The 22,736-nt window shown below is 36.7% G+C and overlaps 1 protein-coding gene across 1 annotated transcript in view; it reads left to right on the top strand.

Moving 5' to 3' along the window:
• Positions 1-22,736, top strand: part of Gfrl (Glial cell line-derived neurotrophic family receptor-like) — a 344,955-nt gene that overhangs the window by 262,149 nt on the left and 60,070 nt on the right. The window contains exon 9 of the mRNA XM_089102448.1: positions 7,964-8,104. Within this exon, the coding sequence (XP_088958574.1) occupies positions 7,964-8,104 (141 nt within the window). The remainder of the gene's footprint in view (positions 1-7,963; positions 8,105-22,736) is intronic.

Raw genomic sequence — 22,736 nt, 5'->3', positions numbered from 1 at the left:
TGAGGGCATGTAAAGTTTTGTGGAAGGGGCGGTGGTATTAAATTTGGAAGAGTCTCATTTGATTGGAAACTGAAAGTTCTAGTTACCTTTTTAAGAGTCAAAAGTGATCAGAGGGCAACTTTTCCTCCAATGCCCTCTTTGTTTCCAAATGCATCTGGTTGAAATTTTGAGATTGCCATTTTGTTAAAAATTGTCCAAAGATCATATACTAATACATGTAGGGTTGAAACAACGCTGCAGAGCTCGGGGGCATGATTGTAAGTTATAACCTGGGGTATATAAGGTTCTTATGGAAGGGGTGGTCGTATTAATTTTGGAGGAGGCTTATTTGATTGAAAATTGAAAGTTCTAGTTTCCTTTTCAAGAGTCAGTGGTCGGAGGGCAGCTCCCACCCCACGCATTCTTTTCTCCAAATGAATTCGATCGAAATTTCGAGATAGCCATTTTGTTCAAAATATTTCAAAGATCATATAACGTTGCCTCCTTGGTTGAATAAGTAAATTTTAAAACAAGTAAAACTTAAATTGAATATGCAAGTCAAGCTTAAAACGAACAAAACACACTACAAACGAGGGTTTGGCTGCTGCCCCGTTTCCTAACTGTAAAACTCTAATGCCTACTGCGTCATAGGCACTTTACTGAAAAATTATTATATTATAAATATTTCCTTTTTTACTTATTATAACATTGAAAATAAAAATAAAAAATTACAGCGAAATAAAGTCTTGAACTTGAAAATTTTGAGCTTTCAGCAATTAATATTATTGTATATCAAATATTCCTTTTAATTTATTAGTTCATTCACTGACTGAACAAGACACATATAGTTTTCAGTATCAATTATGTTAACGTTAATAACGCCCAGAAAGTACGATAATGCTGAAATGCCATAAGAAAATAAAATTGTAATTTTCAGGTGCGAATAAGCTTACGATGTGTACAGGGGATAGATAACCTCTACATTTTGATGTTCTTGGTAAATTAATGTTTTGGTTCCGCCGGTTTTTTTTTAGTTTCCTTGGCCTTGAGGATACATTGTTCCCACGTTCACTGACGTTTCCATCCAAAAATTTATCAAAAATTTAATCTTTGCGTCCATTTAATTATTGGTTTTCTGTTGGATTTCCTAAATAGATTTACTCAATCTGTCCAATAAAATCAATATGTTGTTTTCTTCGTAAAGAAAGAGAAAAGGTATTAATTTTAAAATGCTGATCTAGTTGGTTCTTTTTTTTTTGTTTTGTTTTTGAGGAATATTTTGCCCGAATGTCTAGGAAAGTTTACGATATATTTTAAAAAATAAAGAAAATTTGAGATTTTACTCTTCTTTTCGTACACTGCCTGCTTATAGTTTTTATTTCCCTCAGCATAAAAAAAACTATCATTTGTTGGCCAACATTTCTTGTAAAGTTCCAAAAAAACAATGTGATCCTGAAATAGACATTTATAGTGAGATAGAAATCAACATTATTGACAGACACATTCTGAGAATAAAATGAATTCATGACTTACTGATCCTACCATAGTATCATAAAAAAAAATGTGAGCAAAATTCAAGAACATTTCTAAAAAGAAGAAAAAAAACAAGAACAACCAACCCCATCTACAGTTACCCACAAAAATGTTCAAGCTAATGAGTCAAATTCAAAATTATAAGGATTTAAATATAAATTATAAAAGAACTGTTATTAAATGTTCAATTTGATATTCTCCTTTTTCGCCTTTCACGCAGCATGTGTATTAAGATTTCTTCCTTATAAGCTTTGGATAAATTTTGTCGTAGGAAAATAAGTTGTAATAAACCTTATTTTGAAGCCCAACATAATATTTTGTATTTTTTATTCTTTTTTTCGTTTTAAGTTACATTGGAGTGCAGAAAAAAAGTACTAATTAAGCCGAAACACGTAGTAAGTAGACAAAAAATGTAAAACATATTCTGTTACATTTTTTCTAAAACTAGGATATGATCTGCAGAAAGTGCCGTAATTTCGTCAAAATCCTAGGCGGGGGGGGGGGGGCAAATATGAAGCCTATTTTCCCAAATCAATTGAAAATGACAGTTAAAAATGAAAAATGAGCCATAGAGTACCATAAAGGCAAAGATAGACTCAAGAAAACTGACCTGTTTCACTGGAAGCTGAATTATGCAGGCTTATGTTAGTTTTGAAATTTTTTTTAAAGAAACTAAATTTCGACTGGGGGAAAAACAGGCATCTTGCCCCATTGCAAATTACTTCCCTGTGTGCAGACCAAGCTTGCTCAAACTGTTCATTACAAAAAAACAATTTTTTTGGTGCAACTTCTACTATTTTTTTTCCCAGAGGCACTTCATATGGAAGGGGTGGTCATTTAAACGTCAGAGGGGGCTCATTCTATTGGAAATTGGAATTTCTAGTGCCCTTTTTAAGAGTCAAAAGTGATCAGTGGGCAACTAGCCCCCCATGTCCTTTTTTACCCAAATGCATCCAATGAAAATTTTGAGGTAGCCATTGTTTAAAATAGTTCAAAGATTAGATAATAAAAAGTCCATGTCAACACAACCCCTCAGGACCAAGGGGCAGGCATTGTAAGTTATGCCGTGGGGGCATATATGGTTATTATTTAAGGGATTCTCGTATAAACTTCAGAGAGGGCTCATTTGATTGGAAATTCAAAGCTCTGGTTCACTTTTTAAGAGTCAAAAGAGATCGGAGGGCAACTATCCCCCTACGCTCTTTTTTCCCGAAACCCATCCGATAAAAATTTTGAGATAGCCATTTTGTTAAACATAGTTCAAACATCACATAACAAAAAATCCAGGGTCCACAAAATACCCCAGAGCCCGGGGGAGTTTTTTCAGTTGTGCCCCGGAGACATATAAGGTTTTTATGTAAGGGGTGATCATATAAACTTCAGAGATTAAGTACCAAATGAAAAGAAAGCTTGTCCCGTTCAACGAGTTTAATTAAAACATTATTTCGTGCAAAATAGTTAACCTAAAACTGAAAAGGAAAATGACCTTGCCTTGATCCTCGTGCCAAAAAGTAACACTGTGATCCTTATAATTTGTCATTTACTTACTGTTTTAACATAATCAGACAGAAGAGAGTATATAGTTAGTATTGATGCATGAGTTCTCCTAACGAGATTGTAAAGGTCTTTTGTGTACCTTAAGATTCTGTAGGAGAGGGGAGAAGGCAGCTATCCGGATATAGGAAGAGGAAAAAAATTACCGTATTCTTTATAAGGTTAGTTTTACATTAAATTTTAAAGCTTCCAAAGGCTGAGTGACACAAGATTTCCTATGTGTGACAACTCTTTTAATCACCCTAGCTACGCCTATATGCATATTAGAAAAAAAGATCCAACTAGAAAACAATCAACTTATCAAAAATGTTTCATGTCAAAAACTAACTCAAAAGACGCTACGTGCATCAAAGGTTGTGACATAGGGTGACCACATAATGGTATTAAATCGAAATTCAGTTCCAGGGAGTGTAGAGAGGAATGTGGTTTGAAACAAAATACCTTATGTGTATCCAAGCTGATAATGTTAAACCAGTAAGTAAATGACAAATTATAAGGATCACAGTGTTAATTTCCAATCTGTTCATACAAAATAGATTCCCAGTCTGTTCAATAAAATCAATATGTTGTTTTCTTCGTAAAGAAAGAGAAAAGATATTAATTTTAAAATACCGATCTATTTGGTTTGTTTTGTCTTTTTTGTTTTGTTTTATTTTTTGAGGAATATTTTGCCCGAATGTCTATGAAAGTTTAGGATATATTTAGGAAAAATAAAGAAAATTTTAGATTTTACTCTTCTTTCGAACACTGCCTGCTTTTTGTTTCCCTCAGCATAAAAAAAAACTATCATGTGTTGGCCACCATTTTTTTGCAAAGCTCCAAAAAACAACGTGATCCTGAGATAAACATTTATAGTGAGATAGAAATCAATATTATTGACAGACACATTCTGAGAAGAAAATGAATCCATGACATCCTGATCCAACCATACTATCACCAACAAAATTGTGAGCAAACTTCAACAACATTTCTAAGAAAAAAAAAATCAAGAACAACCAACCCCATCTACAGTTACCCACAAAAATGTGCAAGGTAATGAGTCAAATTAAAAATTGTTATTTTTTCAGTAAAGTGCAAATTTTGTTCTGGCATAGGGTTCTGGCATTTTGTTCTGGAAGGCATAGGGGTTTTGCGCCCAATTTATGTTAATTTCTGCTCGTTTTGAGTTTGACTCGGTTAATTATTGTAATTTCTGTTCGTTTTGGGTTTCATTTATTTATCGATGCTGATTTGTGGTAGTTTCACGCATGGTAGATCATTTGATTTTATTTTTGCTCAATTGTTTGTTTAATGGAGTTCTTTACTTTTCTTTGAAAAACTTATTTTGTGGAAAGAGTTTTTGAAATCAATTTCTGTTTGTTTTATATTGAAAAAGAAAATAATACTTTAAATCTTTTCATTTTTTAAGACTTTATAGTTTGGCCTGCTATTTGTATGCTAGAGAAAAATTTTCAGCAATTTTTAACAACATACACCCTTTTAAAAATCTGGACAAAAATGGTACTGTTTAATTCAGTTTCATACCTCCTCTAGTTGACCTGAAATGGAAAACTTGATACCATTAGCAAAAAAATCTGTTTACTTTCTTAGATAGCTTGGATACACTTACGCTATTTTGATTTGGTTAAATTTTAAGAGCAGAAATGGGAGGCTTGGTGTGGGAGGATGGGCGTGGGAGGGTGGGATTGGAAGGGGGATTAGTTGCCCTCAAATCACTTTCGACTATTAAAAAGGCATCAGCCCTTTCTATTTTCAATCGAATGAGCCCTTTTCGAAGTTCCTACGACAACTCCTTCGATACGAAGTGCCCTGGTCTAAACAACAACAAAAAAATTAATAGATTATACCCACTTCGATCTTCACTATAAAAATGTCAAGCCTTTCAATCACTTTCGACTATTAAAAAGGGCACTAGGATTTCCGATTTCCAATCGAATGAGACCTTTTGGACGCTTTCTATAAACACCTTATATACCCCTAGGGCATAAATTACAACCCTTACCCTAAGGTCTGTTAGGATGGTTGTCATCCACTAAGACCGAATTTCCAGAACTTTCAACTACGTTAAACAACATGGCTATCTCAAAATTTTGATTGGATGCGTTTGGGGAAATGGTGTGCGTGAGAGCGGTCTTAGTCACCTTCCAATCACTTTCGACTATTAAAAAAAGCACAAGCCACTCCAATTTCCAATTGAATGAGCGCTTTTTGAAGTTTCTATGACAACTTCTTCGATACGAAGTGCCCTGCTCTAAAGGGAAAAATTAATAAATAGTACATTTTGTCAACATCGTTCTGATATGCCCCAAGGGCATAACTTAAAACCCTTGCCCTGAGGGTTGTGGGGGAGTGTCCTCCTCTTTACTTAGTCCCGTTTCTTGTTTCGTTCTCGAGTGTCCCCGTTCTTTACTTAGGCAGCGCGATCGTGCTGCCTATGATTTATAAAACAACTTTCTATATTAACCTTATATGCCCCCAGAGTATAACTTAAAACCCTTGCACTGAGGGCTCTGAGGGGGTTATCATACTAAAAGACCTAATTACCAAAACGTTAAACTACGTTGAACAAAATGAAGATCTCAAAATTTTGATTGGATGTGTTTTGGAAAATGGTGGGCGTGAGAGGGGCATTAGTCGCTATCCAATCACTTTCAACTATTAAAAAAGGCACTAGCCTGTCAATTTCCAATTGAATGAGCCTTTTTGAAGTTTCTACGACAACGCTTTCAATAAAAACTTTAAATGCCCCAGGGCATAACTTGCAACCCTTGCCCTGAGGACTGTTGGGGAAGCGGTAGGACCCCTAACAGTACTAAGTACTAGAACTCTTCGCTATACTGATCAACAACGATATCCAAGTAATTTTATTGGGTGCGTTTGGGGAACTGATGGGCGACAGAGGTGGACTTGTTCGCATGAAATCACTTTCGACTATTAAAAAGGGTACTATCCCTTTCAATTTCAAATCGAATGAGCCCTTTTCAAGTTTCTACGACAAAGGTTTCGATACAAACCTTATATACCCCCAGGGCATAACTTATAATCCTTGCCCTGAGGGTCGTGGTGGAGTGTCCTCCTCAAAAATAAATTTTCTATCTGGAAATCAACTATACTGAACAAAATGGTTATCTCAAAATTTTTATTGGATATGTTTGGGGGAATGATGGGCGTGGGGGGACTATTGGCCCTCCAATTACTTTCGACTATTAAAAGGGGCACTAGCCCTTTGAGTTTCCAATCGAATGAGTCTTTTTTGAAGTTTCTACGACAACGCCTTCTATAAAAACCTTATATGCACCCAGGGCATAACTTAAAACCCTTGCCCTGAGGATTGTGGGGGAGTGTCCTCCTCAAAAACATATTTTCTATCCACTACGCTGAACAAAATGGCTATCTCAAAATTTTGATTGGATGTGTTTGGGAGAATTATGGGCGTGGGCGGGGGGGGGGAGCTAGTTCCCCTCCAATCACTTTCGACTATTAAAAAGGACACTAGAACCCTCAATTCCAATCGACTGAACCCCTTTTGAAGTTTCTACGACGAACCCTTATATACGAAGTGCCCTGCTCTAATGGAAAAAAATAATACATAGTACATTGTGCCAACATCGTTCTTATATGCCCTCAGGGCATAACTTAAAACCCTTGCTCCGAGGGTTCATGGGGAGTGTCCTCCTCAAAAACATATTTTCTATCTGGGAATCAACTACGCTGAATAAAAAGGCTATCTCAAAATTTTGATTGGATGTTTTTGGGGGAATGATGGGCGTGAGGGGGGGCTAGTAGCCTTCCAATCGCTTTCGACTATTAAAAAGGGCAGTAGCCACTCCAATTTCCAAGTGAATGAGCCCTTTTTGAAGTTTCTACGACAACTCCTTCGATACGAAGTGCCCGGCTGAAGAAAAAAAAACACATTGTGCCCACATCGTTCTTTACTTAGGCAGCGCTAGCGCGCTGCCTATGATACAAATCCGACTCTTAAATGGTCTGCCATGTGTTGTCCTTTAGACAGCTTAGATTTTTGCATTTTTGTTTTATTTTGTTGCGAAGTACACTACCGTTTAAAACTTAATGATGTCTCCGCTAGAATCTTCTTCGTGATATAATATTTCATAGGCAGTTATAAAGTATTAACTATATGGAATTCAATGTGCCTTTGTGGTCAATCCCATAGCCACCCTTGTAATTGAATTCGTAATTTAATAATTTTTAAAACATAAACACTACCATGTGGCAACCATGAGGGGCCAACAGACTTCTGGTTGCATTTTTGAACTTAGTATAAAAGTTAAACCAAAAGTTTAACTAAAAAGTAATTGAAAGGATCCAGAGCCTAAAAATACTTGCAAATTTCTTTGGAAAAGCTTAACAACTTTTCAAAGGCGTGTTCTTAAAAAAGAAAAACAACAACGAAACAAATGAAAAACATGAAAATGCCATTGCTCTTACACATATCCTGATAAATTTCCCTTAAAATTTTCATCTGAAATATAATATAGATAGAAACAATATAACGCTTATCTAACTTCTAAAAGAATAGAATTGCCGAGAACTCCTCGAAAATGATGTTCCAAGATTTTACCCCAAAATGGTATATTAGCGAAAGAAATGAATTAAATTTTGGGAACCAGGATAAACCCGACGGAATTATCACATTTTCATCCCAGTTGGAGAAAACTTGTTCAGTTTTGCTGCCAACTATACTTTTTTTTAATCCGAATTGATTCTTTGTTTCCTTTGTCATTAAAATTGTTCGGCTTAATTTTAGAGTTTCATTCTTCTTTTACTTGTTCTCTTTTCAATTCTTTCTTTTGTTTTTCTGTCAAAACTCTGAATTCTCTATTAAAAATCGCAAATAGTTTGTGTAATGATCTTAAGTGAAAATATTTTGTTTTAGAAAAACAGATAATCCGAACGATGCTTGTTTAGTGGCACAAGAGAGACTACATCCCAAATGTGCAAGGAAGCCTCCACGTGTAGACGAAACTCCTGGATGTCACACACTTGCAGATAGTTGCAGGGCCAAACCTGACTGCAAGTAAGCTTTTCAATAAATTTTTATCAACATCAGAATTACTATTATTGCTGCTACTACCCCTACTATTAGTCCTTGTTTGTTGAAATTGCAAGTTATCACCTAATGCTGTCGGTTCTAGGCGTTTACCCCCCCCCACCCCCACGGAGATTTAATACCCTCCTCCCGCGGGAAATACCCCCCACGGAAAATGCCCCCCATAAAATACCCCCCCCCCCCCGTGAAAACATCCCCCTCACCCGGAAAATACCCCTCCCCGTGGAAAATAAGGCTTTCGAAATTTGAGAATTTGATTTGATTTTTTTCCGTAGGGAGAAGTAATTTTGGTACTTATGTATTAAACCTCACTCACTCCCCCTCGAATTATACGTTATAATTTCTTTTCGTTTTAAGTTTTGATGTTGCTCCTTACTTTCAGTTGAAAAAGCTTATTTTTTTTAATTGAATTTCTGATCGTTTTTAAACAATAACGGGAAATTCGGCTCTCTTTATGAAAAATTCCGATACTTGTGTTTTATTAATAAAAAAAACAACTTTTTTTTTAAACTCTAAACACCAAGCCTTCTAAAAGCCAGAATATAATTTGTAGTTTACTGAAAAAAAATAAAATCTAATGAATTTACTGAAAAAAATCTGCATTGTCAGTTTAATATACACATGCTGATATTTATTCCATAAAATCTTAATTGACTTTTGATTTCTTAAAGTTAGAAAAGTGAAAACATTTAAAAGAATTTGTTTCAGCAAAGCGCATATTTTATTCTGTCTCTTAGAAAACTTGGAGCTTAGAACCATCCTCTTATAAATTTCGGTCGTTTTGAGTTGGATTCGAAATTATTTTAATTTCTGTTTTTTTTGGGTTTCCTTTATTTATTAGTACTGATTTGTGGTAGTTGTATTCTTGGTAGATTATTTGAATCTTCTTTTTGTTCATTTTGTTTTAATGGAGTTCTTTACTTTTTTTAAAGACTTATTTTGTTGAAAATTTTTTTTTAATTAATTTCTGTTCGTTTTATATTGACGGTAGTCTTTTTCAGGGAGAAAGACTGGGTCTCTTCTAAAGTTAATCAGCCATCCCTTCAATAAAAACCTTAAATACCCCTGGACATAGCTGACAACCCTTGCTCCTAATCTCTGGGGATTGTTTCAACCCCAAAGGCCTTGTTATATGATACTCGTATATACCATTTTGAATAAAATAGCCATCTCAAAATTAAAATTAGATGCATTTCGGGACAATATGACAATACGCCTTTCGATCACACTGAATCTTAAAAAGAACACAAGAGCGTCTGATTACCAATCCAATGAGCCCTCTCCGAAGCTTATATGAACAGGCTTTCTATAAAAACCTTATATGTCCCCAGGGCATTACTTACAACCCTTGCCCTGAGGGCTGTGAGTGGAGTGTCCTCCTCAAAGATATAATTTTCATCTGGAAATCAACTACGTTGAACAAAATGTCTGTCTCAAAATTTTGATTGGATGTGTTTGGGGAAATGGTGGGCGTGGAATGGGTTTTAGTTGCTCTCCAATCACTTTCAACTATTAAAAAGGGCACTAGCCATTCCAATTTCCAATCAAATGATCCCCTTACGAAGTTTATACGACAACTTCTTCGATACGAAGTGCCCTGGTCTAAACCAAAAAATAAATAATACATTGTTCCCCCATATGCCCCCAGGGAATAACTTACAATCTTTTCCCTGGGGGCTCTGAGGGGTTTGTCATCCTCAAATACATAAATTCCAGAACTTTCAACTACGTTGAACAAAATTAAAAATGCCTCGGGGCATTATCCGGGAGGATTTTTCCGCGGGAGTTTATTTTCCGGGAGGTATTTTCCACGGAGGGAGGAGGTATTTTCGGGGCTGGTATTTTCCGGGGGGGGGGTAATCGCCAGGGGAAAAAACGCTGGCCATCAATACTGTCTTGGAAGCAACACTTTCGAGTGGCAGTTTTGCTTCTAAAGTAGAAATGCTTCTAACAGAAGTTCACTAAATGTGAAAGACAACGTTTGCATTATTACCACAATGTCTAGTTGCCTCTATTAATATTTGGTTACTGAAATTGAAAGTTTTTGCCAATACTACAATTATCACGGTCACTACTGTGGCTATCAAATAGAATCAGTGGCTATCAAATAGCATCAATAGAATCAGATTTTTATGCTGATTGCAAATATATAAGTTTCGTTAAGGTTAGTTGTGCCCTTCAAAAGTTACTCGCCTGAGAAAATTAGTCCTATTTTCAAAAAAGGGGGAAACAAGCCATACAAGTCATATAACTTTAATGAAAATCACACCATCAGATTCAGCATATCAGAGAACCCTGTTATAGAAGTTTCAAGCTCCTGTCTGCAAAAATGTGGAATTTTGTAAATTTTTTTTTTTGCCAGAAGAAAGATCACGGATGCGTGTTTATTTGTTTTTTTCCCAGGGGTTTTCGTATCGATCCAATAGTCATTGAATATCGTGAGAGTGCTCATTCGAACGGAAATTAAAAGTTCTAGTACCCTTTTTAAGTGACCAAAAAATTGGAGGGCAACTTGGCCCCCTCCCACGCTCATTTCTTTCCCGAAGTCACCCAATCAAAATTTTGAGATAGCCATTTTGTTCAGCATATTCGAAAAACAAATAAATATGTCTTTGAGGATAAATTAATGTCCTACAGTTCCCGGGGGAAAGTCGGCAAGTTATGAACTTTGCCAATTGTTTACATATAGTATTGGTTAACGGGAAGTATACAGACGATTTCAGGATGGATTTTTTTCTGGGGGGATCGGAGGAGGTTGTTACGGTGGAGGATCTTTCCATGGACGATGTTTCCTTGGGGGAAAGGACATTTCTATGAAGGGGGCGCCGGATTTCTCAGAAATTAACGATCAAAAATTAGATAAAAAAAAAGTTTTTTCAACTGAAAGTAAGCAGCAACATTAAAACTTAAAATGAACAGAAATTATTACGTATGTGAGGGGGTTCGTCCCCTAGTCAATACCTCACTCGTTTAGTACTTTCAAAAGAGCTATCTTTTCTAATTAACCGGCATTTGTGATTCAGGGGTGATTTTCATTAAAGTTCTATGACTTTTAGGGGTTGTTTTCCCCTTTTTTCGAACACAAGACAAAGTTTCTCAGGCGCGTAACTTTTGATGGGTAATATTAAACTTGATGAAAAATATATATTTGAAATCAGCATAAAAACCCAATTTTTTTATATATTTATTGATATCAAAATTCCGTTTTTTAGAGTTTTGGTTGCTATTGAGCCAGGTCGCTCCTTACTTACAGTTCGTTACCACGAACTGTTTGATAATATTGGTTAACGGGAAGTATAAAGACGTTTCAGGAGGGATTTTTTTCTGGTGGGGAGGAAGGGTCGGAGGAGGGGGTTACGGGGAAGGATCTTTCCATGGAGGATGTTTCTTTGGGGGAAGGACATTTCTATGAAGGGGATGCCGGATTTCCCAGCACTATATAAGAAACGATCAGAAATTAAATAAAAAAAAACAAGTTTTTTCAACTGAAAGTATTCTAATTAACCGGCCTTTGTGATTCAGGAGTTTGTGATTCGAACAAAATTCAAACTTTAGCGTAAAGAGTGAGGTATTGACTAGAGAGAAAACTCCCTAATATACGTAATAAAACATACGAATATAGAAGTTCGTTATGTAAGTTAATTCGTAAGTTACGTCAGAACAAAATGTCGAGAAATCCATTTAGCAAAAAAAAAAGTAAGATTAACATGCAAATTTCATTTTAATTATTCATGTACCCTGAGCCAAAATCAAAGCTGCATTAATTAAACAAATTTCAGAAATTAAATAAAAAAAGCAAATTTTTTTAACTGAAAGTAAGGAGCGACATTAAAAATTAAAACGAACAGAAATTATTCCGTATATAAAAGGGGCGGTCCCCTCCTCAACGCCTCGCTCTTTACGCTAAAGTTTGACTGTGTCACACAACTTTATTTTTTAAAACAATAAAAAATTTAACGTAAAGAGCGAGGGCTTTCCCCCCAATTGTATCAGATACAAATTTTGAGAAAGCCATTTTGTTAAAAATAATCCAAAAGTCAGATAACGAAACTCCGATGTTGACACAACCGCCCAGGGCCTGGGGGCAGGCATTGTAAGTTATGCCCTGATGGCATATAAGGTTCTTATGGAAGGGATGCTCGTATAAACTGAGGGGTTAAAAGTGATTGGAGGGCAGCTAGTCCCCCCCACCACGCCCTTTTTCCCCAAATACATTCAGTATAAACTTACAGGTAGTGATTTTGTTAAAAATAGTTTAAAGATCATAAAAACAAAAATTCAGGGTTGACACAACCCCCAGGGAATAAGGGGCAGGCTTGTAAGTTATGCCCTGGGGGCAAATATGGTTCTTGTAGAAGGGATGCTCATATAAACTTCAGAAAGAGCTCATTTGATTGGAAATTAAAAGCTCTAGCGCCCTTTTTAAAATTCAAAAAAGGTTTGATGGTAACTAGCTTCCCCAAGCCTTTTCCCCCAAATGCATCAGAGAAAAATTTTGAAATATACATTTTGTTAAAATTATTTCAAAGGTTTGACAACAAAACTCCGATGTCCACACAACCGCCCAGGGCCAGGGGCAGTTGTGTCCCCCGGGGGCAGCAAAAGTTATAAGCTGTTCCCTGGGGGGGCATATAAGGCTCTTATGGAAGGGATGCCCGTATAAACTTCAGAGTGGGCTCATTTAATTGGAAACTGAAAGTTATATTTCACTTTTTAGAGTCAAAAGTGATTGCAGGTAAAGTAGGACCCCCCCCCCCCGAAAAAACGCCCTTATTTTCCCAAATGCATCCGATAAAACTTTTGAGGTAGCCATTTTCTTAAAAATAGTTCAAAGACCATATAACAAAAACTCTGGGGTCAACACAACCCCCCAGGGTCTGGGGGCAAGCGTTGAAAGTTATGCCCTGTGTGTAAATATGGTTGTTATGGATAGAATACTCGTATAAACTTTACAGAGGGCTCAGTTGATTGGAAATTAAAAGTTCTAGTTCACTTTTTCAGAGTCAACCGAGATCGGAGGGTAACCAGCCCCCCCCCCACGCCCGTTTTTCCTCAAATACATTAGATACAAGTTTTGAGATAGTCATTGGGTTAAAAGTAGTTCAAAGGTCAGATAACAAAACTCCGATGTCGACACAACTCCCTAGGGCCCGGGGGCAGGCACTGTAAGTTGTGCCCTTGAAGCATATAAGGTTTTTATGGAAGGGATGCTCGTATAAACTTCATAGAGGGCTTATTTGATGGGAAATTGAAAGTTCAAATTTTAAGAGTCAAAAATGATCGGAGGGCAGCTAGACTTTACTTTTTAAGAGTCAAAAATGATCGGAGGGCAGCTAGACCTTACCCCTTTGTCCTTTTTTCACCAAATGCGTCAAATAAAATTTCTGAGATAGACATTTTGCTAAAAATAGTTCAAGCCAGATAATAAAAACTCCGATGTCGACACAGCCCCCCCCTCCCGCCTGGGGGCAGGTGTTGTAAGTTATGCCCCTTGGGGAAATATGGTTCTTATGGAAGGGACACTCGTATAATTTTCACACAGGGCTCATTTGATTGGAAAATGAAAGTTGTAGTTCAATTCTTAAGAATCGAAAGTTATGGGACGGCAGCTAGCCTCCACCACCAACGCCCCTTTTCCACCAGTTGCAGCAAATAAAAATTTTGAGATAGCCATTTTGTTAAAAATAGTTTAAGGGTCACATAGAAAAATTTCCTGTGTCAACACAAACCCTCTGGGCCCGGAGGCAGGCGTTGTAAGTTATGCCCTGTGGCATATATGGTTCTTATAAAACGGATACTCCTATATACTTCAGAGAGAGCTAAATTTGTTTGGAAATTGAAAGTTCTTGTTCACTTTTTGAGAGTCATATCATGCAGCAATACGCGATACGAGCTATTTGTGGAATCCCAGCGTATTAGCGGGCTAAAAGTCTTGGAGCTTGAAAGGACCGTCCATACTCGCTGGTTTTACGCAGTCCGCTCTATTTAGAAAATCAAGGTAAGATTTGGTTGTATTGTTCCTGTGCTTGCCACAATCTCTAATAGTTCCAACGGCGAGGCAGCGTGTGAGGCAAAAGGACTACTGGACAAAATTAATTTTGCCTCTTGTATCTCAAATTTGCATATAATGGAAAAAGTATTAGTCATTGTAAATTGTTTACCAGAGCAACTTCAATCCAAAATTTTGTTGATTTATAAGGCACTTTCTGCAAATTATTCTATAAATCTGTGAATTGGACATAAAAAAAATTATTAGGCAAGTATAAGATCAATAGAAATTTGTCCATTTATAAGTTTTAGGTTTGGAGGGGACCACAATAATATTGATGCTTACACTTGACTCCTACCGTGAACTAACCTATACCAATTACGATTTTCATGATTATCTCTTTATAACCTACTGAAAATCGTCACAGAGAAATAGTCACACCTGGGATCTCCCTGAAACAATTCTCTCGGCATTTCAAGTCATAACGCTCAGAGCTAGATTGGGGAAGGGGTATCTTACAGGCACACCCAAAGAGGAAACTATTATGTATTCTTAAAAACCGGCTCAATTTTTAAAGCCATACTTTAAAGCCAATTTTTAAAGAAGATATTTTTAAAGTCAAAATATCTTCTCTTTAAAAATATTTCCAGAAAATAAATTAAGAAAAGTTACCCTTCTAGGGCAGTAATGGCAACGAAATTTCAAATACCTAAGCCTAGACCAATGAAAAATATATATACGCAACAAACTGGGAAAACAATTACTATTTTGTATAAAAAATGACTAACCAAACAAAGGACATAAACAAAATTTGTAACTTCTAAGCGGCGCATGTTCATTTGACATTCTCACCAATCATGACAATTCTGACCAAGACCATAACTGAGCACTTCCCCACAATCAATGGATAGTGAACGAAACTGCAAGAATACCAGGCAACGTTTTGAGGCTTGGTGTCTGGACTTGCAGATGCCTCTGCAGTTTTCAGACTACAGAAGCCTAAAACCTACTGCATCACTGGCACTTTACTGAAAACTATATGCGTCTTGAACAGTTTTGGAAAGTATAAACAACATCAAATTGAATATTTGATTTATAATGATATTAATTGTTCAGAGACCCTTCAGTTCAAGAATTTATTTCACTGTAATTGTATTTTTATTTTCAATGCTGTAAGAACTGGAAAAGAAAATATTTGTAATATAATCCGTTTTCAGTTAAGCGCCAATGACGCAGTAGGCTTTTGGTGTTTATTTACAGTTAGGAAAAGAGGCAGTATCAGAACACTTGTTTGTAGTGAAACTATATTCGTCTTTAACAACTTTAAAAAGAGCTAATAAATTAAACTGAATTTTTGATGTATAATGATATTAATTGCTGAAAGCTCATCAGTTCAAAATGTTACTATAATTTTAATATTTATTTTCAATATTAAGTACAAAAGAAAATTTTCGTCAGAAAATTGGTTTTAAGAAAAGCGCCAATTACGCAGTAGGTTCTAGACTTTCACAGTAAGAGAAGAAGGTCATACCTAAACTCTTGTTTGTGGTGATTTTTATTCATTTCAAGCTTGATTTATATATTCAATTTAAGTTTCACTCGCTTTAAGATTTATTTATTAATTTACATTAATATAGATTGTATGTTTGTTTGCATTGATGGTTTATTTAATTTCTGTTCGTTTTGGATTTCATTTATTCTTTAATAGTAATTTCTGGTCGTTTTCAGTTTGAATTCTAAAAGGAGTTTGCATCTGCTGAGCTTAAGTTTAAAATGGCTTTTACTTTTCTTTGAAAAACTTATTTTTCGGAAAGTTTTTATAATTAATTTTTGTTCGTTTTTGATTGCAAAAAATTTCAAGTTTTTAAAAATTCCTTATTTCAAAATCAAACTTTAAAAAAAAATCAAATATTCATCAAAGTATCAAAACTTATATCAAAGTAAAAATATCAAAGGGAAAAAATGGGTTTGTGTCAACCTTGGAGATTTCATTATCTGATGTTTGAACGATTTCTAACAAAATTGCTATCTCAAAATTTTTATCGGATGGGTTTGGAGAAAAAAGGCATGGGGGGACTAGATTAAGCTTCGGTCTCTTTTGACTCATTAAAAGTGAACTAGAACTTTCTATTTTCAATCAAATGAGCCCTCTCTGAAGTTTATACGAGTATCCCTTCTATAAGAACCATATATATCCCCAGAGTATAAATTACAACGCCTGTCCCTGGGCCCTGGGGGGTTTCGTCGACCCTGGCGTTTTAATATCTGACGGTTGAACTATTTTTAACAAAATGGTCACCTAAAATTTTTTATCGGATGGGTTTATCCATCCGATACACCCAAAGCCGTAGAGGGCGGGAGGGGCTAGTTGCCCTCTGATTTTTATCACTCTGAGAAAATGAACTATAACTTTTAATTTCCATTCAAACGAACTCTCTCTGAAGTTTCTACGAGCCTACCTTCCATAAGAACCATATAGACCCCCAGAGCAATACTTACAACGCCTGCCCTGGCCCTGGGGGGGGGGGGTGTGTGTGGACACAGGAGTTTTTCTTATCTGACCTTTGAACTTTTTTTAACGAAATGACCATACGTAAAGGAGTTTTATTATATCATCTTTGAATTATTTTTAACAAAATGGGTACCTCAAATTTTTTATCAGATGTATTTGGGGAAAAAATGCTTGGGTGGGGGCAGTTTCCCTCTGATCACTTTTGACTTTTAAAAAGGGAACTAGAACTCTCGATTTCCAATCGAATGAGCCCCGCCCCTTTTGAAGTTTATACGATGACCCCTTCTATATGAAGTGCATCTGGGAAAAAAATCAATGGAGTGTGGGGGGAGGCTAACTGCCCTCCAATCACTTGGCTCTTAAAAAGTAAATTACAACATTCAATTTCCAATCAAATGAGCCCTCTAGGAAGTTTATACGAGCATCCCTTCCATAAGAACCATATATGCCCCTAGGGCATAACTTACAACGCTTACCCTCGGGTCCTGGAGGGCTCTGTTGACACCGGATTTTTTTGTTATCAGAACTTTGAACTATTTTTAATAAAATGTCTATCTCAAATTTTTATCTGGTGCATATAGGGCGTGGACGAGGGAGGGGGGCTAGTTGCCCTCCGATCTCTTTTGATTCTTAAAAAAGTGAACAAGAACTTTCAATTTACAATCAAATGAGCCCTCTCCGAAGTTTATACGAGCATCCCTTCCATAAGAACTATGCCCCTAGAGCATTACTCATAACACCTGCCTTCGGGCCCTGGCGGGTTCCGTCGACACAGGAATTTTTCTTATCTGACCTTTGAACTATTTTGTATGAGATGGCTATTATAAAAATTTTATCGGATGACTTGGAGACAAAAGGGTATGTGGGGGGGGGGATGGTTACCCTCGGATATGTTTTGACTTAAAAATTGAACTAGAACTTTCAATTTCCAATCAAATGAGCCCCCTCTGAAGTTTATACGAGCATCCCTTTCATAAGAACCATATACGACTCCAGGACAACACTTACAACGCCTATCCCCCGGGCTCTGGGGGTATTTTTTGTAATCTAATCTTTGAACAGTTTCCAAAACACTGGCTGTCTCAAAATTTGTAGCGGACGGGTTCGGGGAAAAAGAGCGTTGGGGGGGCTAGGTTAACTCTGTTGACTCTTAAAAAGTGAACTAGAACATTCAATTTCCAGTCAAATGAGCCCATTATGAAGTTTATACGGGCATCCCTTTAATAAGAACCATACATGCCCTTAGGGCATAGCCTAGAACGCCTTCCCCTGTACCCGGTGGGGTTTTATTGGCACTGTATTTTTTCTTATCCGACCTTTGAACTATTTTTAACAAAACGTCGATCACAAAATGTTCATCAGATGGGTTTTTAAAAAGAAGGAGTGGGGAGGAGGGGGGGGGGGTTTGGGTTAGCTGACCTCGGATCTCCTTTGACTATTACAAAGTGAGCCCGAACTTTCAATATCCAACCAAATGAGCCCTCTGAAGTTTATACCAGCATCCCTTTCATACGAACAATATATGCCCCAGGGCATAACTTACAATGCCTGCCCCCGGGCCCTGGAGGGTTGTGACGACAACTGAGTTTTTTGATATGACTTTTGAGCACTTTTTAACTTAATGGCTATCTCAAAATTTTTACTGGATGCATTTGGGGAAATGGGGCGTGGGGGAGGCTAGTTGCCTTCCAATCTCTTTTGACTCTAAAAAACTGAACTAGAACTTTCTATTTCCAATCAAATGAGCCATCTCGGAATTTTTTACGAGCATCCCTTCAATAAAAACCATATAGTCCCCCAGGGCATAACTTACAACACCTGCCCTCAGGCCCTGGAGGGCTGTGTTGACCCCTGAGATTTCGTTATATGGTCTTTGAACTATTTAAAAAAAACATCTATCTTAAAGTTCTGATCGGATAGGTTTGAGGAAGACAGGGCGTGGAGGGGGACTAGGTGCCCTCCAATCTCTTTTGACTGTTAAAAAGTGAACTAGAACTTTCAATTTCCAATCAAAAGAACCCTCTTTGAAGTTAATACGAGCATCCTTTCCATAAGACCTATATATGACCCCAGGGCATATCTTACAACGCCTGCCCCTGGGACCCGGGGGTTTGTGTCGACACTGGAATTTTGTTATATGATCTTTGAAGTATTTTTAACAATATAGCTTAAAATTTTCAATGGATGTATTTGAGAAAAAAGAAGTTTGGGGGGGGGGAAGCTGGTTACCCTCCAATATCTTTTGACGCTTAAAAAGTGAAATAGAACTTTAAATTTTCAATCAAATGAGCCCTCTCTGAAGTTTATACGAGCATTCCTTTCATAAGAACCATATATACAGTCAGGGCATAACTTATAACCCTCGCCCCTGAAGACTGTGGGGAGAGTGTCCTGCTCAAGCATATAATTTCGAGAACTTTCAACTACGTTGAACTAAATGGCTATATCAAAATTTTGATTGGATGTGTTTGGGGAAATGGTGGGCGGGGAAGGGGTTTCAGTTACCTTAGAATCACGTTAGACTATTAAAAAGGAAACTAGCCGTTTAAATTTCCAATCGAATCAGCCCTTTTTGAAGTTTCTACGACAACTTTGTCTATATAAAACCTTATAGGCCCCCAGGGCATAATTTACAACCCTTGCCCTGAGGGCTGTTGGGGAGTTGTCATCCTCAAAGACCTAATTTCCGGACTTTAAAACTACGTTTAATAAAATGGATATCTCAAAATTTTGATTGGATGTGTTTTGGGCAATGATTGGCGTGGGGGGGACTAGTTGCCCCCCAATCACTTTCGACAGTCAAAAAGGGCACTAGCCCTTTGAAATTCCAATCGAATGAGCCTTTTTTGAAGTTTCTACGACAATACCTTCTATAAAATCCTTATGTGCCCCCAAGGCATAAGTTAAAAACCTTGCCCTGTAGTTTGTGGGGGAGTGTCCTCCTCGAAAATATATTTTCTATCTGTAAATCAACTACGCTGAACAAAATGGCTATCTTAAAATTTTAATTGCATGTGTTTGAGGGAATGATGGCCGTGGGGGGGGGGCTAGCTGCCCTCCAATCATTTTTGACGCCCACCATTTTCTCAAACACATCCAATCAAAATTTTAAGATATCCATTTTGTTCAGCGTAGTTGAAAGTTCTGGAAATTAGGTCTTTTAGGATGATAACCCCCTACGAGCCCTCAGTGCAAGAGTTCTAAGTTATGCCCTGGGGGCGTATAAGGTTAATATAGAAAATTGTTGTATATGATTTATAGAATAGATTTTAGTCTTCCTCAAATCCAATTTTTATATGTTTAAAAACTAAATGTTGACTTAAGATTAAATCAAAATGCACTGTGATGATGCTAATTCCCAATAAGGCATCTCAGCAGTATCGCAAGAACGACTGAGGATAGTATGTTCAAACGTTCGGGGTTACATCTCCTCTTAAAATTTAACCAAATCCAAGTAGCGTAAGTGTATCCAAGCTATCAAAGAAAGTAAACAGATTTTTTGCGAATTGTATCAAGTTTTCCATTACAGGTCAACTAGAGGAGTTATGAAACTAAATTAAACAGTACTATTTGTGTCCACATTTTTAAAAGGATGTATGCTGTTAAAAATTGCTGAAAATTTTTCCCCGGTATACAAATAGCAGGCCAAACTATAAAGTCTTACAAAATGAAAATTTTTAAAGTATTATTTTATTTTTCCCTGAAAAGACTATGTCAATATAAAACGAACAGAAATTAATTAAAGAAACTTTTTCCATAAAATAAGTATTTCAAAGAAAAGTGGAGAACTCCATTAAAAAAAAATGAGCAAAACTAAAATCAAATAATCTACCAAGCGTGAAACTACCACAAATCAGCATTGATAAATAAATGAAACCCAAAACGAACAGAAATTACAATAACTAACCGAGTCAAACTCAAAACGAAATTAACATAACTTGGGCGCAAAACCCCTATGCCTTCCCAAGGCCAGAACAAAATTTGCACTTTACTTAAAAAATACAAATGAATGTGCATTGTCAGTTTAATATACATATACTGATATTCAGCCATCAAAATGTTAATATTATTTGATTTATTAAAGTTATAAAAGTAAAAACATTTATATTTTTTCAGTAAAGGGCAAATTTTGTTCTGGCCTTGGGAAGGCATAGGGGTTTTGCGCCCAACTTATGTTAATTTCCGCTCGTTTTGAGTTTGACTCGGCTAGTTATTGTAATTTCTGCTCGTTTTGGGTTTCATTTATTTATCAATGCTGATTTGTGGTAGTTTCACGCTTGGTAGATTATTTGATTTTAGTTTTGCTCATTTCTTGTTTAATGGAGTTCTTTACTTTTCTTTGAAAAACTTGTTTTGTGTAAAAAGTTTTTTTAATTAATACAGATAAACAATAATCTTTTAACAGTCTATATGTAGATATACTGTATAAGAGAAAAACAACAGTAGATTTTCTTGTGAAGCCCGTATCTTGTGTTTTCCGGACGCATAGTTAATAAATTTTTTTTATAGAACTGTTGTTCCTTCCTCTAGAATAAGTTCGGTGGCCCCAGATGCACCAACTAGGGGAACAGGGGGCCATGTCCCCCTAAGATTTAAAAATTACCTTTTATTTATATTTCACAGCCATTTTCTCTTTAATTATGTGCTATATTGAACCAGCGAGACTGGCTAAGAGGTTGTTTTTATTTGTTGCCCCTGAGCTTCGTTTTGCACAGCTATTAAAAGCACTGCTACTTTTTGATGAGCGTGTTTTGAAATGTCTCATCTCTCCCACTCTTGTACCAGCCTAATTCTACCATTAGAGACCATCTTGTTTTGAAATGTCTAAGAGCGCGTCTATGCTATTCTATTACCAAATCTTTGACCGGAAATGTGATTTCGGAGTAGGGCCCACTCAAAACTAAACTTCGACTGGTCAGTATTTGTTTATTGTGTCTTGTGAAGAGCTCATAATCAAACTATGAGTAAAAAGCGACAACAAACTTTGGATTTTTTTGCGGTGAAAATGCGAAAGAAAAATGAAGAAACTGGCAATTGTGTCAGTGGTCAAAGTGTCGGGTTAGTGGAGATAAATTCCCCCACCTACTACATTCCTTCGGAAACAAGCGGAACCATAACTGGCTCAGGTCAACATGAAAGTTCGGTCTGCATCCCTGAACCCCTGGCAGGTTCCAGTAGCAGTAGCAGTCAAGAACCTCTCTCAGATATATCTACGAAGCGTCATGACAAATACTAAAAAAAACTTGAATTCCGTGTGCTTTTATAAAGTAACATGATGGTTCTGAAAGACACAGGCATTGTATGTCAGCATGGACAAAATTTAATACAAATTGTACTGATACTTCGAGATCTATAGTGAATGCCTTATGTCAATCCAGATCTCAAAAGCTACAGGAAAACAGAGATCATGTGAAGTACATTTCTCGCGCAATTTGCTTTCTTGGTCGCCAGGGTTTGCTTTTGAGGGGTCATGACAAATAAGAAACATCTGCAAACCGGGGTAATTTGGGTGAATTGAAGGAGGAAATGTCTAAGGGCAACGAAAAGCTGAAGGCCCAGTTACAGCACCGATGTGGTTATTATTGCAGCCATCAATGCCAAAATGATGCATTTACACTGATAAGAAATGCTTTGCGCCAAGACATTATTTCAGAAATAAAACCAGCTACTTACTTTGCTATTCTCGTCGACGATACAAAATATGTTTCTAGAAAATAAAAATTAGTGATTCTAGTGACTCAGGTACATATCAAATGGATAAGTAGTGTAGCGCCCAATCGGCTGCTATCATATGCACAAATTAGACGCCGAGAGCTTATCCACCTCGATTTGTGAAACTATAGAAAAGCTTGGTGTAGATTTGATGCAGTGTATTGCCAAATGTTATGACGGAGCATCCGTTATGAGTTTGGAATTTAACGGAGTTCAAGCAAAGTTTAGGGATAAGGTACCTTGTGCAGTTTATGTACACTGTAACGCCCACAGATTAAACTTGGTTTTGACTGACTAACTAAAAAATATCAGCGAACTTTCAGAATTTTTCTCTGTGGTGCAAAGACTTTACGCATTTATATTCTACAGCAGTACTCGACACAAGC

Source organism: Artemia sp. Qi Xiang Cuo, chromosome 16 (assembly GCF_049724085.1).
Source record: "Artemia sp. Qi Xiang Cuo chromosome 16, ASM4972408v1, whole genome shotgun sequence".
Taxonomy (NCBI): domain Eukaryota; kingdom Metazoa; phylum Arthropoda; class Branchiopoda; order Anostraca; family Artemiidae; genus Artemia; species Artemia sp. Qi Xiang Cuo.
The sequence above is the reverse complement of the archived record's forward strand: the minus strand, read 5'-3'. Positions and strand labels throughout refer to the sequence as shown.